Here is a 16,683-nt window from a genome sequence, read left to right as displayed (position 1 = left end):
ACTTTCCCTAACGCGAAACTGACGTCCTCGCGAACTTCTTAGAGACATGACCTGCATTGGAAATATTGAGCTGTTCTTTTTTATTGTCGATTTAAGTGACATTATATAAGTCAAAATCTACTGCTCTAATTTCACAGCACCAAAACAGAAGACGATATCTTATAAGTGTATATCCTGACCGAAAAAAAATTATTGTATAAAATATTCTAAATACATAATGTTCGATATTGCTCCCTTTCAACTTTTCAGCTGTATTTAACTTTGCGCTCCGGAATCTGAAAGCTTCAGTTTAATTTCTTTACAATAAGAATATCACCAAAGAACGTCGACAAATATGTTTAATTTCTTTAGCGTTTTAGTCATAGGAGTTCAGCATGCTTTTATAGAGACAGAAAAAAAAAACAGAAATGAGTGTTATTATTTATGACCTATGTATTTTGCCAAAATATTTATTTCTTCCTCTTCTAATTCTGACAAATTTGTCTATTTTTGACAAATAACATTCGGGACAAACGTCTCAAGTAGTTTGTAAAATTTTTGTCAGTATTTTAAAATTTCAAATGTAAATAATAGTCTATACTTTTAAGTATAACTAACTAAAACATTACTTTTCTTTAAGAAAAACCGATATGGTAATCCATCGTAACATTATGATATGATTTTGTGTTTGAATTTGAAATAAAATAACTCTATTTTTCAGTGCGACACTGATAAATTGCACATCTTAAGTTTTTCTGAAATAAAACAAGCAGCGGAAAGAATAGAAGATGGAATTATACATACTCCGTTATGTGTAGGTATAAAATAAACATTTAAGCAAAGAACTGATATTACAACATATTGTAATTTACCGCTTTACGTTAGTATGTTTAATTATTCAATTTCTTCTATAACTTTCAGGAAGCTAAAATAAGTAAATCCATGGATTATGATATTTATTTAAAATGTGAAAATTTACAGTATACTGGCAGGTAAGTCAGATTAATATATATTTTTATCATTTATTAATTTATTTGAGTCGTGGAAGCATTCTCTACCAGCCAATCCTAAGTGGTGCTAAAGAGATAACAAATGGGATGTGTATATAATTTATAAAAAAAATATTTGATACTAGATGTTAACACTATAAACTGTTAAACATATAGCTGTTCCTTAATTTATACCCTTCGTAAATATTAACTTCCTTGAATCAGTTGCGCAGAACGTGGAATTCGTAATTTGTTTGTGGCGCGTCATGAAGAAATCTGTACTTGTGGAGTTATCGTCCCTTCTATTGGTAATTTGGCGATTGGAGCCGCTTATCATGGCGAGTCTTTGGGAGTCCAGGTAGTTGTTGTGTCTCTTGTAGTTTATATATTCTAATCTAACGATAAAATAAATTAATTATTTGACGCTATTAAGGTAACTGTAGTACTTCCCGACCGAACACCTCCGGCGATGGCTCAGCGTTGCTCTGAACTCAATGCAGATGTTGTTATTTGCGGCGAAACCCTCGAGGATTCGACAAATTACGCAAAGAAAGTTCACATGGAAACTGGACAAGTACTACTTAGGTTAGTTCAAATATATCATTTTTTATAGTGAAGATTAATTTAAAGTAGACAGACAGCAATGTTTTTATCTGTATTTTTTCACTCAATATTTCTTTACAATTTTTTTGTTTTAAAGCCATATATTTTTAAAAATATTGATTTATGATGATAAAACCTGTCTCGGACAACAGACAGCGCTTACAACACCCATGAACCATTGAAATTAGTTGTTAAAACCAAACGCATTTACCTCCGTGATATGTATTCAACATCAATCCAATATATATCGTACCAAAGATTCGTAAGCAGAAAATGGTTTCTCTTTAATATGCCTCTTTCTTAAGTTGACAATTTTTATGTTTTTTTTCTGTATATTCTTACACCAATCAGGCATTCTACATTCCACCTCCATCGGTGTCAAATGTAGGTTCTGAAACACGAATGCTTTAGTTTTTAGTATAGTTCACGGACCCTTCCATTCCATGAATTCACGTCAGACGAAGCTGTAAAAGCCTTAGGGCTAACAGCACCAACATTAGCGCAATAGTACAACACAGGCATTCTATTGCTACCTTCCACACATATGAACAGTGTTGGTGACGTACACGTGATAATAAATATAAGTAACAATATTACGTTCGCGTTTAAATTATTAAAGATATTCTAATTTCAAAACATTAGGAGTGAAATCGTAAGTTGAAAGCGTGGTGTCCTCCAAATGGTCCATTTGTTAAACTATATATACAAGTATAAAAGATTTCCACAGACGTACTGACTTATCACAATATCTCTGGAATCATAAATTTTCGAGACTTGAAATTGGTAGAGATATTTCTTTCGCCGATCACTTTAGTAAAGATCGGATTTTATGAAGTTCCCGCAATGTGAGGTGACGGTTTGTCTTTTGTGATCAAAATTCTTCTGCAGTCCCGATGATCCTGCTGTAATGGCGGGCTTGGGCACAGTTGGAATGGAGATAATTACACAATTACCGGAAGCTGACGCAGTAATAGTTCCGGTGGGAAGCGGCAGCCTGCTGGCCTCCGTCCTCGTTGCCTGCAACAAACTGAAATGCTCTTGTCTTGTTTACGTATGTTATTTTCAATCATTTTCTATTAAAAACATTTGACGATTTCGATTCGACATTCGCCCACTAACAGACATAGTTATCTCCCACATTCCACTCCTCTTTAAAATATGTATAATTAAATTCCAAGTGTTTTAAGCATGTAAGCTTTCAGAAAAATTGCATAATAAAGTAATAGATTATGAAATTACGATAAAAATAATTAAGCCATCATCATTTCAATTGATAGACGTTCACTACTGGTCAAATGTCTTTTCCAAAGATTTCCAAAAGGATCGGTTGTAAGCGGCCTGCACTCGGCGTCTCTCGATGACTCCAAGAAGTTCGTCCTTGTGAGTGGACATCCTACGCTGCACTTGCCTATCCTTGGTGTCCACTTCAAAACCTTAAGTAGTCATCTGTTCTGCGCCTTATGTGGCGTGCCCACTGCCATTAGCATTCATATATTACTGTTGTATTTTAATTATTATACTTAGTATTAACCATTCATCTTTTTCATTATTTATATTCCTGAGGTTTGTCATCAAAAATAAAAAAAATGACAGTTAACAATTAAAGCAACATAAAAAATTATTTAATGTGTTATAGGGAGCAGAGTGCTCGAAGGTTCCAAAGATGATGAAGGCATGTCAAGCAGGTCATCCTATAGGAGTAGCTGTTGTGCCCAATCTCGCAGAAGGACTTAATACTTGCATTGTTGGAAGAAACGCATTCGCCACTATCAAAGGACGGCTTGACAGAATGGTAACTTTCATTTAATTTATGCCGGTTACAATAGCACCGAAAATAAAAAATAAAACGAAAAATAATAAAAGTAAAGTAAAAAAACCAGAATACTACATTCCAGAACGTATATGAGAAACTAGTACCTAATATTACTGTATTCGTCGGACACAGCCAATCACAGAAATTGTTAAACTTGCCTCATGCTTAGTCATATTGAAGTAAGGATGCGTTTACTTGGTTGCAAAATTTTAACTATATTACTCTTTGCACAGTGCGTGCACGTGTTTTTTATATTAACTTGGCTTGTTTGAATCTGTTTACCTACGGCTTGGCATTCTTTTATACTGATTTTTATTTAGTAATCTGTACCTTTTACTTGGTTCAAAATCGCAGTTGAAATGGCAGTTTAACTCTCATTCGTTTATATTTATTTAAAAAAAGCTCACCAGATGCAGGTGCACTTAAAGCGATATATTATACCCTCGATATACTTACGTCAGCCAATAAATAGGAAAATCCGACTATGGTCTAATAATTATATATGAATAATCTAAGAGGACCGAAATTTGCGATTTTTGGAGAAGTTCTATGCCTTGCGGGGGCGATAATGTAATACATATATATGCTAGTACCAAAAATAATGCAAAACAAATCAAAAATAATATCATTATGCCAATAAATCAGTTTTTTCTAAATATGCCATTTTTCTAGGATTTTATCATTTTCAGATTTGAATCATCTGCTGTCAAATCTCACGGCAAGTGTAGACACACCATGCCGTTTCAGTCAGGAATGTATGATGTTTCCTGTGTCCTCCAGCTTTGATACGAATTCGTTGTCTTGTGATTTTCTGTTTCACAGTATGGATCTTTATGTCCTCATATATAAACTTGTTGCTAACATAGCTGAGTATGTTCAGCATGACTCTCAGTGTTTTAGGCTGAAATTTCTCCAGTATTTCAATACTGCGTCGCACTAGCCAGTACGATGTGAGTTTTGTGTCCACCGATCTATTGGTCCAAATGTGATTTTTTTTAGAATCCAAAGCTGCTTAATGATATAATTTTAAAAAAAGTTGTCTATCAAATGTTTCTAACACAGATTAGAAACTTTGTTGTTTTTCATATACATTTAGAATTTTAAATAACCATAAATCAATTTCCGCGGTAGCCTTGTTACGTATGATACTGATGTTCAGCTAGAAGTGGACGAGACATACATAGCCCGTGCGATCATAACTGTGTTGGAGCGTGAACGGCTTGTGGCTGATGGCGCGGGCGCATGCTCGCTCGCTGCCGTCATGCAGGGTCTCGTGCCGGAGCTACGTGGGAAACGGTTAGCCTTATTTACATATTATGCATTGCCTAAACCTCATTTTAGTAGCATAGTTTTTCTTTTTGACCTGACTAATTCGTTGATCATTATTACTAAAAACAAATTGGATGGACATAGATCGTTAGCTACTACGATAAATACTAAAAAACTACGATAAATTTGTCGCGCACACTATAATTAAAGGTTATCGATATAAAACTTATATTGCAAAATTTGAGATTGGAACAAAAAAATTGATCTTAAAGTTTGGCAAATTACATTATGTTTTCTGTTTAATATGACAATAGCCAATTGTCTATGATAATAAATAGTTTTGACCAGGGGTGGCCAACCTGCGGCTAACAAGCCACATGCGAAACTGAAAGATATTTGTGGCTCTCATAAATGTACCAAAGTCCTCTTTTCATCTATTGTTTTACATTTAAAAAAATATTAAGTCTTAAACACTAATCAGTATTAACTAACCAGCAACTGAAAAAATTACTAAAAAGTACAGTCGCCTTGTTTATCAAAATTTAAAGAATTATCCAGAAAGTAAAATTGTATTTATTTTTAATATATATAACAATATATTATATATTTATATATATCATACTTTTATTTATATGTTGTCAATGTATCTCTATTGTACCTTCACGCACATTTTTTAAATAAATATTTAATTACGGCTCGCGAAATAATAAAAATTTTGAAGTTTCTCGGACCTGTTCTGGTTTAGACATTTACCATAATTACTTATCTTCATTCAACATTTTAGAACATATTAATGATGTATAACAATAATTACTAATAACTTTTAAACTTAGATTAAGAAAGATTTATTGTTGATCTGATTTTCACTTACAAAAATAATTTTTTTTGCTAATATTGTGGTTATCAGTCCTTAAAATTAATCGTTTTTTTTTTAAATTGCATTGTATTTTGTTTTTAATTTTTTTTTAACCTTGCTGGTATTCGTTAATATATAAGATGTATATGCTAGATAAGCTTCGTGCTATGATTTTTTAAAACCATATTAATTAGAAGACATTAAGAGTTATTAATTTTTGTGATTACAGCACAGTGTGCGTAATAACTGGTGGGAATGTAGACTCCAGTCGTCTCGCCCGGACTATTCACCGCGGCTTAAGCGCCTGCGGCCGTTTGCTACGCTTTGCAGTGCCAATGGCCGACAACCGCACTGGCATAGAGAACCTCGCCAAGATTATATCCGACGAGCATGCAGTTTTGAAGAGTTTAGTCACCGAGCAAATGTGGGTGCAGAGTGACGTTGGAACTACTTGGGTATGATACTTCGTTTACAAAAACTGCAATAAAACACATTTAAAAAGCTTTGAGTTTGTTATGGATTCAAATGCAACAAACATGTTTCATACTAAAACTTTTTTGGTGAATTTGTCTCAAGTACAAGGTTAAACAATTTATCGTTATAGTAGAATCCTCAATTTATCAATAATAAATGTTTTTCATAATTAACCATAAGGTAACATATGGTAATTGTGCATGTACAATTTCCGATTTTATAACATTAGTTTACTATCCAAATAAGCATTTCCCTATTATGAAAACAAGTAACACAAGTTAGTTATCATTTCAGCAGTGCATAGGTTTCCCCTGTGGTTTTAAAGAAAGCAGCTTGCATTCAGTGCTTTACAATGATTTTAACAAGGATGTCTTTTCACCTTCTGCACTAGCAGGTTCATGGTCTCTACTTCTGAAAAGTTTTAGTTCCAGTGTATATTTTTACAGGCTAATGCGGTGGTAGAAACAGCTAATGAAGAACACTCTGATAACTTCAAGGATCGCATACGTCATTTATATCCATCAGCTAGATTTGCAGTCTTGGATCTCAATGACAAAAAGTGTTCTCGATAATGTTTTGATTTTGTTTGTTGTACTAAAGGTGTGTTACTTCAACAACTAATTCTAGTGTGTACAAGGTATATTTGTTTAAAAATGAAATCGCAAGTTTGTGTTTTCTTTTATTTTAAAACCTTATCCATTAAGCCACAGGGTCATCACCCTTGGTTGCCCTTGTGTAGATGACTTGGCCGTGGTGTTGAACCACCTGCTTTATTAAACCTGTAAAATTTTGACGCTGTTAATATTTATATCATTAGCACTGCAATAATCATGTAAAATTGTAATAATCAGACTCAATATATCAGTATTATTACAATCATGATTGTTCAAGAAAGATGGATCATCACAAAAATATTTACTAATTCGTTTAAAAAGGAAACAAATGGACAAATTACTTAACATTATCTCATGTTGTTTTTATGTTGTAATATATTAGGAACTGCCAATGACATTTTTCGTAACATGTACAGCATGTCCCAAAAATTCTTGTTTAAATTTGGTGATAAGTTAGTGGCTAACCCCACGAAAGTAATTTAAAAAACCAAAGTTAATATTTTTAATAATAATTGCAAACAAAAACAAATATTGCAGTTTAAAAATAAGGGGTGCATGCATACCCTGCGACATTTTTTTAAATACTATGACTACAAATCAAAAACTTCATATTTTTAACTCTTATGTTGAAAAGAAAAAAAATGTTAGCAACAGATCTTTCATAATAATTTTCCAGGGTAATAAAAGTAAATTATCAGATTTCAGCTTAACTTTGATTTATAATGATCAAATACCATAACTATTTATACATTTTTTTAAGAATAAAATGTATGTGTTAGTAAATCATAAATATTTTTTTCATATAGTTTAAAGAAATTTGTCTAGTCTACTATTCATAGCCCATGAAGTACACAGCTATTACTTCTTAATATAATAAAAATGTTATTAATTTTATAATTATTTATGGTATAATAGAGAAAAACATACCTTTTTCTCTGAGCTCAATCAAGGCTCTCCTTGCGAGTGAGCCTCGGACCTTCAACCTTTCTGAGACAACTGCAGGTGTGATCAATTTGTACTGAGGCACTTCCTTGTACAGTTTCTCATAAGTGGGCTTATCAAACAACACCTGGTTGTTTAGCTTGTCACGGACTTTTCCTTTGGACCACTTCTGCAATGTTAAACAATAATCTTAAATATTGCTAAAAATTTATGACCAAGAAATTTATTGTTTTTGTTTGCCATCAGCCTCAATATATCAGTTAAATTTAACTTTCATGTGATATCAAGATAAAATTAATAATCATTTGGCATTCATTATAACAGGCTATTTTTTCATCTATAAGAGACTTGTTTGCTAAATACTTTAGTGATATCAATGCTAGCGGTGCTAAGGACTTAAGCCCATGTGGCAGGTTATAAAAGATCTATAATTTCATTTTCTAGAGCAGCAATATCAAGACGTTTTCTTTAGTTTTAAAAAAATATCACTAAATATTTAAATGACACTGAAAATACTTTCAAATGTTACAATCACGAAGACCTGAATAAATAACCTAACTCAAATGTATAAAAATCGTTTTACCTTCTTTTTGGCTTTGCCACCACCAGACCCTTCCTTCTTCTTTTGTGTCTTCTGAGGTTGCTTGGCCGAAGCCTTTGCGTCCTTTTTGGGCGGCTAAAACAGAAATACTAGTTTACTTTTATGACCACGAGGTTGCAAAACAAGACTAGCTGAGATTCACTATTTTTGCAATTTAGTTAATATGTATATATTTACAGTATGAAATCCATCACTATTAATATATAAAAATGTGATTTATTACTAGTTTTTCTAATATTTTAACAAACAACTCCAAGAAGCCACTAATACTCACCATGTTGAAAACGGAAAGAAAAGGACGATCTACAGATAATGAACGTCACTTTTTCATGAATACGTTTGTGAAATTGTTGTCTATGGTATATTTATAAGATTTGTTAATTTAAATTCTTTTATTTTTGAAATTAAGATCTAAATAAAAAAAAACTAATACTAAGTAGTAAAAAAGTTAAGAAAATAATAAAAATAACAATTTTTCAACAGACTTAAAGAAAGTTATTATATAAAAGGCATAAATCAAATGACAGTACATAAACGAAAAAAAAGTCTATTGTAATCGTAGAGTAATTTCATACAATTATAATGTGAAATAATTTCTATAACTAATTTATTTTGAAATTTTTGCTGCGGCTTGTATATTAAAAATTTACAATTAGTAGATTTTTTAAACAAATAGCATCATAAAATCATTTTGTAAATAATTGTTGATTTTAATTATTTATATATGTACAGCATGACTCTTCAACAATTAACACGCTGACTCAATAATTTTAAGTAATCTTTTCCTATAGTGATGGTAGAAATCATTTATAATGCCATGCATCTTATATACTGCTTTAAAATTGAATACCTAATATTTAAAATAATACACAGATGTATTTATATTCTTATATATTTAACATTTTGCTGAAAAAAATAAAATCACAATGAAACAACAAGAACATGAAGTAATTTATTTACAAGTTCACCATATAAAAATTATAATTTACTAGACTAGTTTTCTTTGCCATTTGCGATAACCCATACATAATAAATTATTAAACAAAATATAAAATATACATTAAATAGACCGTAAAATTATTGTTTCAGAGGAGCCAGAAAAGACCAAAACCATGACAGGAACACTATACACTATAAGTGAATGGTCATTTGTAAGATTACCTAGTATTAAAATCATATTATATATACATATACACAAGGTCAATGTCAGTATCAAAACAATTATTAAATAAATACATGTAAAGGTTTTAATCCCATTTCCATTTGTTTAAACAGCTGATCCAACAACCTCATTACATTTGGTGTTGTAGTGATTCATAATAAGCAAGCTCCTCTTCTGTCACCGATGGCCGAAATGATTCAACTCCCTGCCACAATTCAGAGACACCAAGGATTACAGAGTCGGGGCTCAAATCGGTTTCTTTGACTAAACCTGAAATTAAAAATTAGCAATAACATTACAACATTATATTTTTTATGGAACGTAAGGGTTCACTAGTCAGCAGTATCTATGATTACTGTTGTGTTTAAGTTATTTAGTTCACCATACAATTACTGTATTTGTGAAGTCAAGTCAGTCATTATGCTATTCCTTCCATATGTTGCATCATTTGTAAGTCAATAAATATTGTATTATTTTTTAAATAAATATTTTTTTTGCACAAAATTATTTCTTTTATTTGCATAAAAGGGCACCAAATTTTCGTCTTGCTTGGGGCTCCCAGCATCCTAGAATTGGCCTTGTTTGTGCCTCGACAGTGTTGATAACAATACGAACCATTGTTAATTTTGTCGACAAGTGCACGGACAGCGGCAGAGCGCGCGCTGGACACTACTTGCATTAAGTCGGCACCAGTACACCTCTCTGGAAGCGCTTCCGCCACGTCCGTCAAGTTGACTTCCGGTCGCAATTTGTAACTATTAACAAATATTATGTATATGACAACGAGATAAGAGTAATACTTAAAAATGTTTCAAATATATTAATAAAATGAAAAAACAAAATTACTAAGAATGGAGAATTCATGTTTGTCATAACTAGTGCTTCCTGGCCACTTTTTGGGGTCCCATACCTTTACTATAACTTCAAGAGTAACTCTCCCCTGATAAGTCTAAGCCTACTAATATAAGCGTGTCCCGTCTTTTTATGAGGTGTATCCATAGTTATCTTTACTTTTTAATATATTTATTTAGATACACCGACAGCACATATAAGTTAAAAGTACATTAAAAGATGGCACATAAATAATGTTTCTGTCATTTGTTCCTTTATAGGAGAAAATATTTGAAATATCCTATTCTATTTCTATTATAAAAAAAATTCAAATACGAAGAAATATGATCGCAAGTAACAGGCACGACTTTAGACACCCAAAGAGTTCTTAGTGTTTCCTCCGGCGAGTAATCTTTTATGCAGTGATTTAATGAGGTGGCTCAATACACTGTAAGAAGAAGGATGGCTCCCCGGGGGTTGACAAGGCAAATGATATCTGCCCAATAGACTATAAAAGGTCCTCATAGGAGTTATTATCATTCAGTAATAATAAATCATGATAATAATAAAGGATCATGCAGTACATGTACTAAGCCACGGTCTTTAAGATAAAAATAGTAAATTCTGTACCAAGCAACAGTGTTTGACATAAAAATATTAGATCATGTACTAAGAGAAAGTCTTTGAGAGAGGACATATAATAGTGATTTAGACGATGAGTGTATATACTTCTATGTATGTATCAATATCGTTGTAGAGGTGTATTAGTAGTAAAAGAATGTCTGAAATTTTTTGAAAAAATATTTTACAATGTTCTTTTCATTATTTATAAAAAAAAAATTACAATTTCTGTCATTACTAAAACAATTTTCTCCACCGGAACAAGCATACTACAGGTTGCTAATCCCTCTGAAAGAACAATTAAAAAAAAAAAATCAGTACTTTTTTGTAGTTTAAAGACAAACTCCCACTCGCTTACCTTCTACAAAGTGCATTGAGAACTGATGTCTTTTCCATTGTGCCAGTATATGGACCCACATATATTAGTTTGTCTAAACGTCCTGGACGAAGCAAGGACTGCTCCAAGAGATCTGGTCGATTTGTAGCGCCCATGATAAATACAAAACTTGACTTTTCTGTGTCTAAAAGTGAAAATGATTTTGATTATGTATATATGTAAATATACATTTCCTTTTTAAAATAAAGACCAATAAATTAAAATATTAGCAAAAAATATTCACAAGAGAAATATTAATTTATTTATGTTTCACCCATGACAGTATCTTAAATTACAAAAATTACGAGGGAAATTATTTTGTTAACAAAAAAGGTGATCAAACTAAACCTTCTCCATCGGATACTCCATCAACCTCGGCTAGGAGTTGGCTGACAACGCGGTCACTTGCCCCACCCGAGTCGCCTGCGGCTCCGCGCCGTGGAGCCAACGCGTCCAACTCATCAAGGAACACGATGCAAGGGGATGACGCACGTGCGGATTCAAATACTGTCATAAAGAATCATATAAAAATTCTAAGATATATCAAATTAACATTCATCATAATCTTTTCTGCAAGAGAAAGTCTACTGGACATACAGCTCTCCAATAGATTTCAATGAGATTAATTTCTGATGGCTTTAACGAGTTCCTCTGTACACTTTGGAGAACATCATACACTATGCTTATCTTAAATTAGTTAATAATTAATATAATTGACAAAAGGAACCTTTATTCGGAGTCATCTTGCATACAAACAAGTGTGGTAAAGTTAACCAATTTACTTGTGCAATACCAATTTATGGATACAAATAAACTTTCCATAAGAATCTTACACTTACTTAAATATGGATCTAATTATCTGATGTCTAACTAATGTTCATCATACACATGGTGGTTTGTCAAAAAATCATCCCTCTGGGTAGACATCATATGCTGCATTTGCCGGTCTGTAGTCTCTAGTCCAGAACATTAAGACCCCAGTCCATTTTGTACATTGTGACATGCCCACTGTCAGTTCAACTTGCCGAGTTGTTAGGCTATTTGGGTTATTTTTGTTTGTCTACATATCTCCTTATTAAACTCAAATCAACCTATGGCATAAGCTAAATTGGGCATGTTTTATCTAGATTCTAATTAATAATTTGTTTTTTAATGCAGCTATGTATAATGATTCACATTGAGGATTACCAAGCAGCATATACTAAGAAGGTTAAGTATATACAAACTGTTTAAAAATATTTAATTATTTACAACCAATGATAGTATGGTTAGCAAATAGATGCCTTACTATTACTTACAACCTATAATACTATACCTTTTAATTCTTATTTTTTTTATTAGGATATTACATATTGAAAACATATTGCAGCATGTTAGAAATTGGATGTTACCTTTTCTTACATTCTCTTCAGATTGGCCAATATACATGTTGAGCAGTTCTGGCCCTTTCACACTTAAAAAGCTAACATTCAGTTCTGTGCTAACAGCCTTCGCAACTAAAGTTTTGCCGCAACCCGGTGGGCCATACAGCAATAATCCTGAAAAATTGTATTGATATATTTATAGATTTGATAGTTATATTAATCATTTTTTATATAACTTATTTATTATTATACTTCTTAAAAAAATTATGTAGAACATTACTGAGATAATTATTCTCCTTTATGTGTGTTAAAATCACTGAGGTACAATAATGTAGATAAATTTCATAAAAAATTTCACATTACCTTACATATAAACAATTTTATGAAATTACAAACATACCGGATCTCTTTAGAGAGGAGTTTTTAAAAAGATGAGGGAACTTAATTGGAAACTCAATAGTTTTCAAGAGTTCCTTCTTGAGTTTATCCAAGCCTCCAATATCATCCCAATAAACCTTTGGTATTTTCGGTGCATCTAAATGATGGCTTTGTAGACTTCTAATTTGTTCTAGAAAATATAACAACGTCAATTGCAATAAACTTGCAAAAAATACAGATGTTAAAATTGTTAATTCATAAAGTACATTTACAATGAATTGAAACATTATATGAGATATGGAAACATTTTGTGGGGTTCCCTACAACCACCCCTCAACCACCGAGTAGTCCTCTCATCACATTGTTTTACATTTCACTCACTACACTTTACACCAACATGGGTTTAGTCCATCTTTGTGTGAACACCATCTTTCAACTAGAGTAAAAGTAGGACAGTAATTATTTTTTTAATTTTGCAGACCTTTCGGCAACTACTTCAACAGAAATCATAATTGATACATTAAGATTACCGAGTTAGATAGTGATGGAGATCTGCTTCAGTTAACATAAAGTTATAAAAAAATATTTGATTACCTAGAGCTATGTTGAAGTCTTCTTCTCTTATAAATTGTAAGTTAGGATCTTGTGCCAAATTGGTATAACTGCCTTGTTGCTTCAAATAAGATTCTCTCATTGCAAAATGTACAAGAGTATCTATATCTCCATACACAAATGTTTCGGTTTTTGATGCAATTCTATGAAGAATATCTTTAGAAATTTTGCTTAAAGAGGATGAACCAGATATATCCTCTGTATTAATAGTGTATTCATTTTTTGGATGTTTGTCTTTCTCATGAAGATTTAATTGCATGGCAGAAACAAACCATTGCAGCATTTCATACCTCTGTTGACTACTTAATTTAGGAAGGTGAAATTTATCAAGAAATATTCTCATTATATTTGGTTTCAAATCCACTTTTTCTGTGATTGCAATAAATATTAAAGAGTGCTTTGTGTAATGTTGATACAAATCTGTTATTGAATTGATAAAATATTCAATTATTCTTTGGTCTTCATTATTTTCAGAATCGACAGCAAAAACCTGTATTAAAGAACATGTTATAATACAATCATAATCACCAATAGAGTTAATAATTTATAAAATAAAGACTCGGTGGAGGTCTCCCTCGGTAGTGAAGAATTAAAATGTTGACTTGACTTCTCTTATCAATGAAGGCAGATAATATTGTAATAAGTACAATGTATTGAGACTTGCAAATTGCTATAGTGCAATGTAATCTGTATAGCTGAACAGGGTTCCAGCAAAATTTTGAAAGTGTTTTATGAAAAAAAAAGTTGGGAACTTTTGGTTTATGACATAATAATAACTTACCTCAAAATTATCAAGTAGTATTATTGTGGGTGCTGCAGCTTTAGCTTTTTGTATAGTTAAATTGATTTTGCTTTCAGTTTGTTTTGCAGTGGAACTTTGCAATGAGTTACAGTCAGCTTGCAAACAATTTAATCCTGAAAATTTAAGTAATCAACAAATAATGTTTCATGTTCATAATTTGATTGTGATAGTGATACAAGGTGGACATTGTTAAAGTATACAAAGTGGACTTGTAAAATAACCTTGTTAAGGTCATCAGAAAACATTAGATACTGGCGGCTTTCAACCAAGTCTTGTTGAGGATCTATGGGAGATGCCTATATCTGGCAGTATGTCTTCTATAGCTGTAATGTTGATAATGACAATGATGAAAAGATTGACACTTAATAACATTTTGTAGAAAACCATCCCAAAATTAATATAGTATAATTATTTTCTTCTCAATAGTTTTAAAGTTTTGTCAACAAATTTACTTACCATTATATTTTGCCAATGTTTTTACCAGTAAATGTCTACCAGATCCCATTGAGCCAGTAACTAAGAACATTGGAATGATTGGACTGGATAAAGATGATGACAAGTCATCTGTAAATTAAAATTTTGTGTTTAAAATTCACTAAACTTGTCTGCCAATAAATGTTTTATAACACAAAATAGCAATTTACTTATTTCTTTAGTTAAAAATGGGGTTATTGCTTCTTGAATTTGATCAAACTTTTCTTGCAAGCCAGTAGGACAAATATGCACCAAATTCAAATGTTGACTGTGAAGTTTCTGTAGTTTTAAATATTTATGTGCAGGTTTCATAGAATGAATGTTCTCTCCCAAAGTCAATTGTGTAACTCCTTTAACAATATAAAAAGCTCTTACAGTATTGCTCAATGCTGTCTTAGCAGATGTGGTAGAAATATCAATATCTACATCACTGCTGATCATTTTACATTTAAAGTGTAGCATTCCTATCGATTCAACCAAATCTAAATATTTATAGTGATATTTTGCCATTATTGAAGCATTTAGATAAACAGTAATTAAGTCATTCTCGCTCACAAGTCTTGGTTCTTCAAAATAATTGTTGAGTACCTCTTTAATAAAGTCATTTGATAAATCAAAATCATTCACAATGACACACACTTCTGCAACCGATGCTATTTTTGGTGCACAATCAAATGTTGGCACTGGATGAAATGATATTCCAACTTCTGAGATATTAACTATATTATCAATCCCAATAGAACTAAGTATGTTATAGAATTCATTCTCACTCACTAGGGCAGTGCCATCATGCAAATAAGGCGAAGGAATGACAGGAACTATTCTAGAATAAGCAAAGTTGTCTGTAATATTTCCTGTCCATAAATTTTTGTGTATTTCTGATGTTTGCAGATTAAACCCATATTTAAAAGGACTACTGTTTGAGATTTCTTTTATTCTCTTCTCTTCATATTTCTTTCTTTCTTCGGGAATAAGTTTTAACGCAACCCACAATATCTTGTTATCTCTATAAAAAATATTTTCTACACTAAGTTCTAAAAAGTTGGCTTGAGATATAATTATGCATTTATGAAGACTAACGTTCAAGATACTTTCGCTTGATTCTTCCTTCACAATATACTTCGTTATGTACGATGGTATTGTTTTCAGTGTAAGATTACTCATTTTTTTACTAACTGCAGCGCTTTTGGAGAGTAAATTATTAGATTTAACTGCTAGGTAAACGAGGAAAATGTACGGATTTAACTTGGGATAAATAACTTTTATACAAAATTTCGTCACCCATAACTGAAATGAAGTTTGTTCTTTCATAATATTAGAACTATTGTCAAATAACTTGTATTCACTAAACTTGGGATCGAACTAATTGTTATTGATAATTTTTTTTTATTTGACATTAAGATAAGTTTTAGCACAGCGGTATCTGATAAGACTGATAAAAGTTTTAGACGGCGTATTTTGTGCTTTGGTTTGAGTTACCGGTTTCTAGTTAGTATTAATTAACATCTAGAAGGACAAAAACAAAAATATATCAATCGGTGATTCCTCTTTATTTCTCATAGGAAAGAGCAAAGGATTATTGTCGATACAGCCAAGAGCCGCAAGTTTGTAAAATTTGTGCAAATGTTTATGACAACTTTTATCCGTTTTTCACCCACAGGTTTATTTATAATAAGCAATAGTAATCATGAAAAAAATTATTTAGTTTTTTATTCTTTTCTTAACTTTTAACGACTTAAAAATGTTTTTATATTATATGAATGTCTGTATGAAATAGTCTTCACAGAGTAAAATATTATGATATTTTGATATATAATGTATTTGTTACAAAGTTTAAAACGTTAAGACATCTAGTGTCATCTGTTGCTAGTGATAAAACTATTTTCACCATAGATTTAATTGAATATTTATTTCATACCAATA

General features: G+C 31.6%; 3 protein-coding genes across 5 annotated transcripts; 1 reads left to right on the top strand and 2 right to left on the bottom strand.

Moving 5' to 3' along the window:
• Window positions 1–694: 694 nt before the first annotated feature.
• Window positions 695–6,604, top strand: LOC137920031 (L-threonine ammonia-lyase-like; the record flags this gene model as incomplete). The annotated part of the gene is made up of 9 exons (XM_068763263.1): window positions 695–793; window positions 901–971; window positions 1,194–1,326; window positions 1,402–1,553; window positions 2,460–2,622; window positions 3,208–3,363; window positions 4,544–4,680; window positions 5,739–5,964; window positions 6,430–6,604. Coding segments are annotated over 9 exons (1,263 nt in total), but the record flags the coding sequence as incomplete, so codon positions are not given.
• Window positions 6,605–6,649: 45 nt separating this feature from the next.
• On the bottom strand, window positions 6,650–8,504 carry RpS25 (ribosomal protein S25). Its single transcript, XM_068762842.1, has 4 exons — window positions 8,415–8,504; window positions 8,123–8,215; window positions 7,525–7,708; window positions 6,650–6,762 (listed from the first exon to the last, which is right to left on the bottom strand). Exons 1-4 carry the CDS (start codon window positions 8,415–8,417, stop codon window positions 6,683–6,685), a joined length of 360 nt encoding a protein of 119 aa, XP_068618943.1. The 5' UTR covers window positions 8,418–8,504; the 3' UTR covers window positions 6,650–6,682.
• A 548-nt stretch (window positions 8,505–9,052) lies between these two features.
• Window positions 9,053–16,295, bottom strand: Pex6 (peroxin 6). Of its 3 annotated transcripts, XM_068762860.1 has the most exons (11): window positions 15,535–15,614; window positions 14,931–15,110; window positions 14,743–14,850; window positions 14,266–14,399; window positions 13,467–13,974; window positions 12,895–13,062; window positions 12,522–12,668; window positions 11,479–11,637; window positions 11,113–11,275; window positions 9,918–10,057; window positions 9,053–9,572 (listed from the first exon to the last, which is right to left on the bottom strand). In XM_068762860.1, the coding sequence occupies exons 2-11, from the start codon at window positions 15,070–15,072 to the stop codon at window positions 9,433–9,435; spliced, it is 1,809 nt and encodes a 602-aa protein (XP_068618961.1). In that variant the 5' UTR covers window positions 15,073–15,110; window positions 15,535–15,614; the 3' UTR covers window positions 9,053–9,432. The 3 variants fall into 3 exon arrangements, with proteins under 3 accessions (XP_068618961.1, XP_068618959.1, XP_068618960.1); XM_068762858.1 differs by having other exon boundaries at window positions 14,931–16,295; XM_068762859.1 differs by having other exon boundaries at window positions 11,113–11,269; window positions 14,931–16,295.
• Between the last annotated feature and the right edge of the window lie 388 nt (window positions 16,296–16,683).

This window comes from Battus philenor, unplaced genomic scaffold (genome assembly GCF_028537555.1).
Source record: "Battus philenor isolate CCGP_79_NKW_IND1 unplaced genomic scaffold, ilBatPhil1.0.hap1 SCAF_17, whole genome shotgun sequence".
NCBI classification, from domain to species: domain Eukaryota; kingdom Metazoa; phylum Arthropoda; class Insecta; order Lepidoptera; family Papilionidae; genus Battus; species Battus philenor.
This window is presented reverse-complemented; position numbering and strand designations above follow the sequence as displayed.

What these genes read in the sequence shown, in the direction of transcription:
- RpS25 (XM_068762842.1), bottom strand. An exon ending in GTGGCAAAGCCAAAAAGAAG is followed by an intron (nt 7,709 to 8,122) that starts GTAAAACGATTT and finishes TTAACATTGCAG; the next exon opens with AAGTGGTCCAAAGGAAAAGT. An exon ending in GATTGAGCTCAGAGAAAAAG is followed by an intron (nt 6,763 to 7,524) that starts GTATGTTTTTCT and finishes AAAATTTTACAG; the next exon opens with GTTTAATAAAGCAGGTGGTT.
- Pex6 (XM_068762858.1), bottom strand. Translation starts at nt 16,071, where the DNA reads ATGAAAGAACAAACTTCATTTCAGTTATGGGTGACGAAATTTTGTATA. An exon ending in TACTACTTGATAATTTTGAG is followed by an intron (nt 13,975 to 14,265) that starts GTAAGTTATTAT and finishes TCTTTAATACAG; the next exon opens with GTTTTTGCTGTCGATTCTGA. An exon ending in CTCAATGCACTTTGTAGAAG is followed by an intron (nt 10,058 to 11,112) that starts GTAAGCGAGTGG and finishes ATTTGTTAATAG; the next exon opens with TTACAAATTGCGACCGGAAG.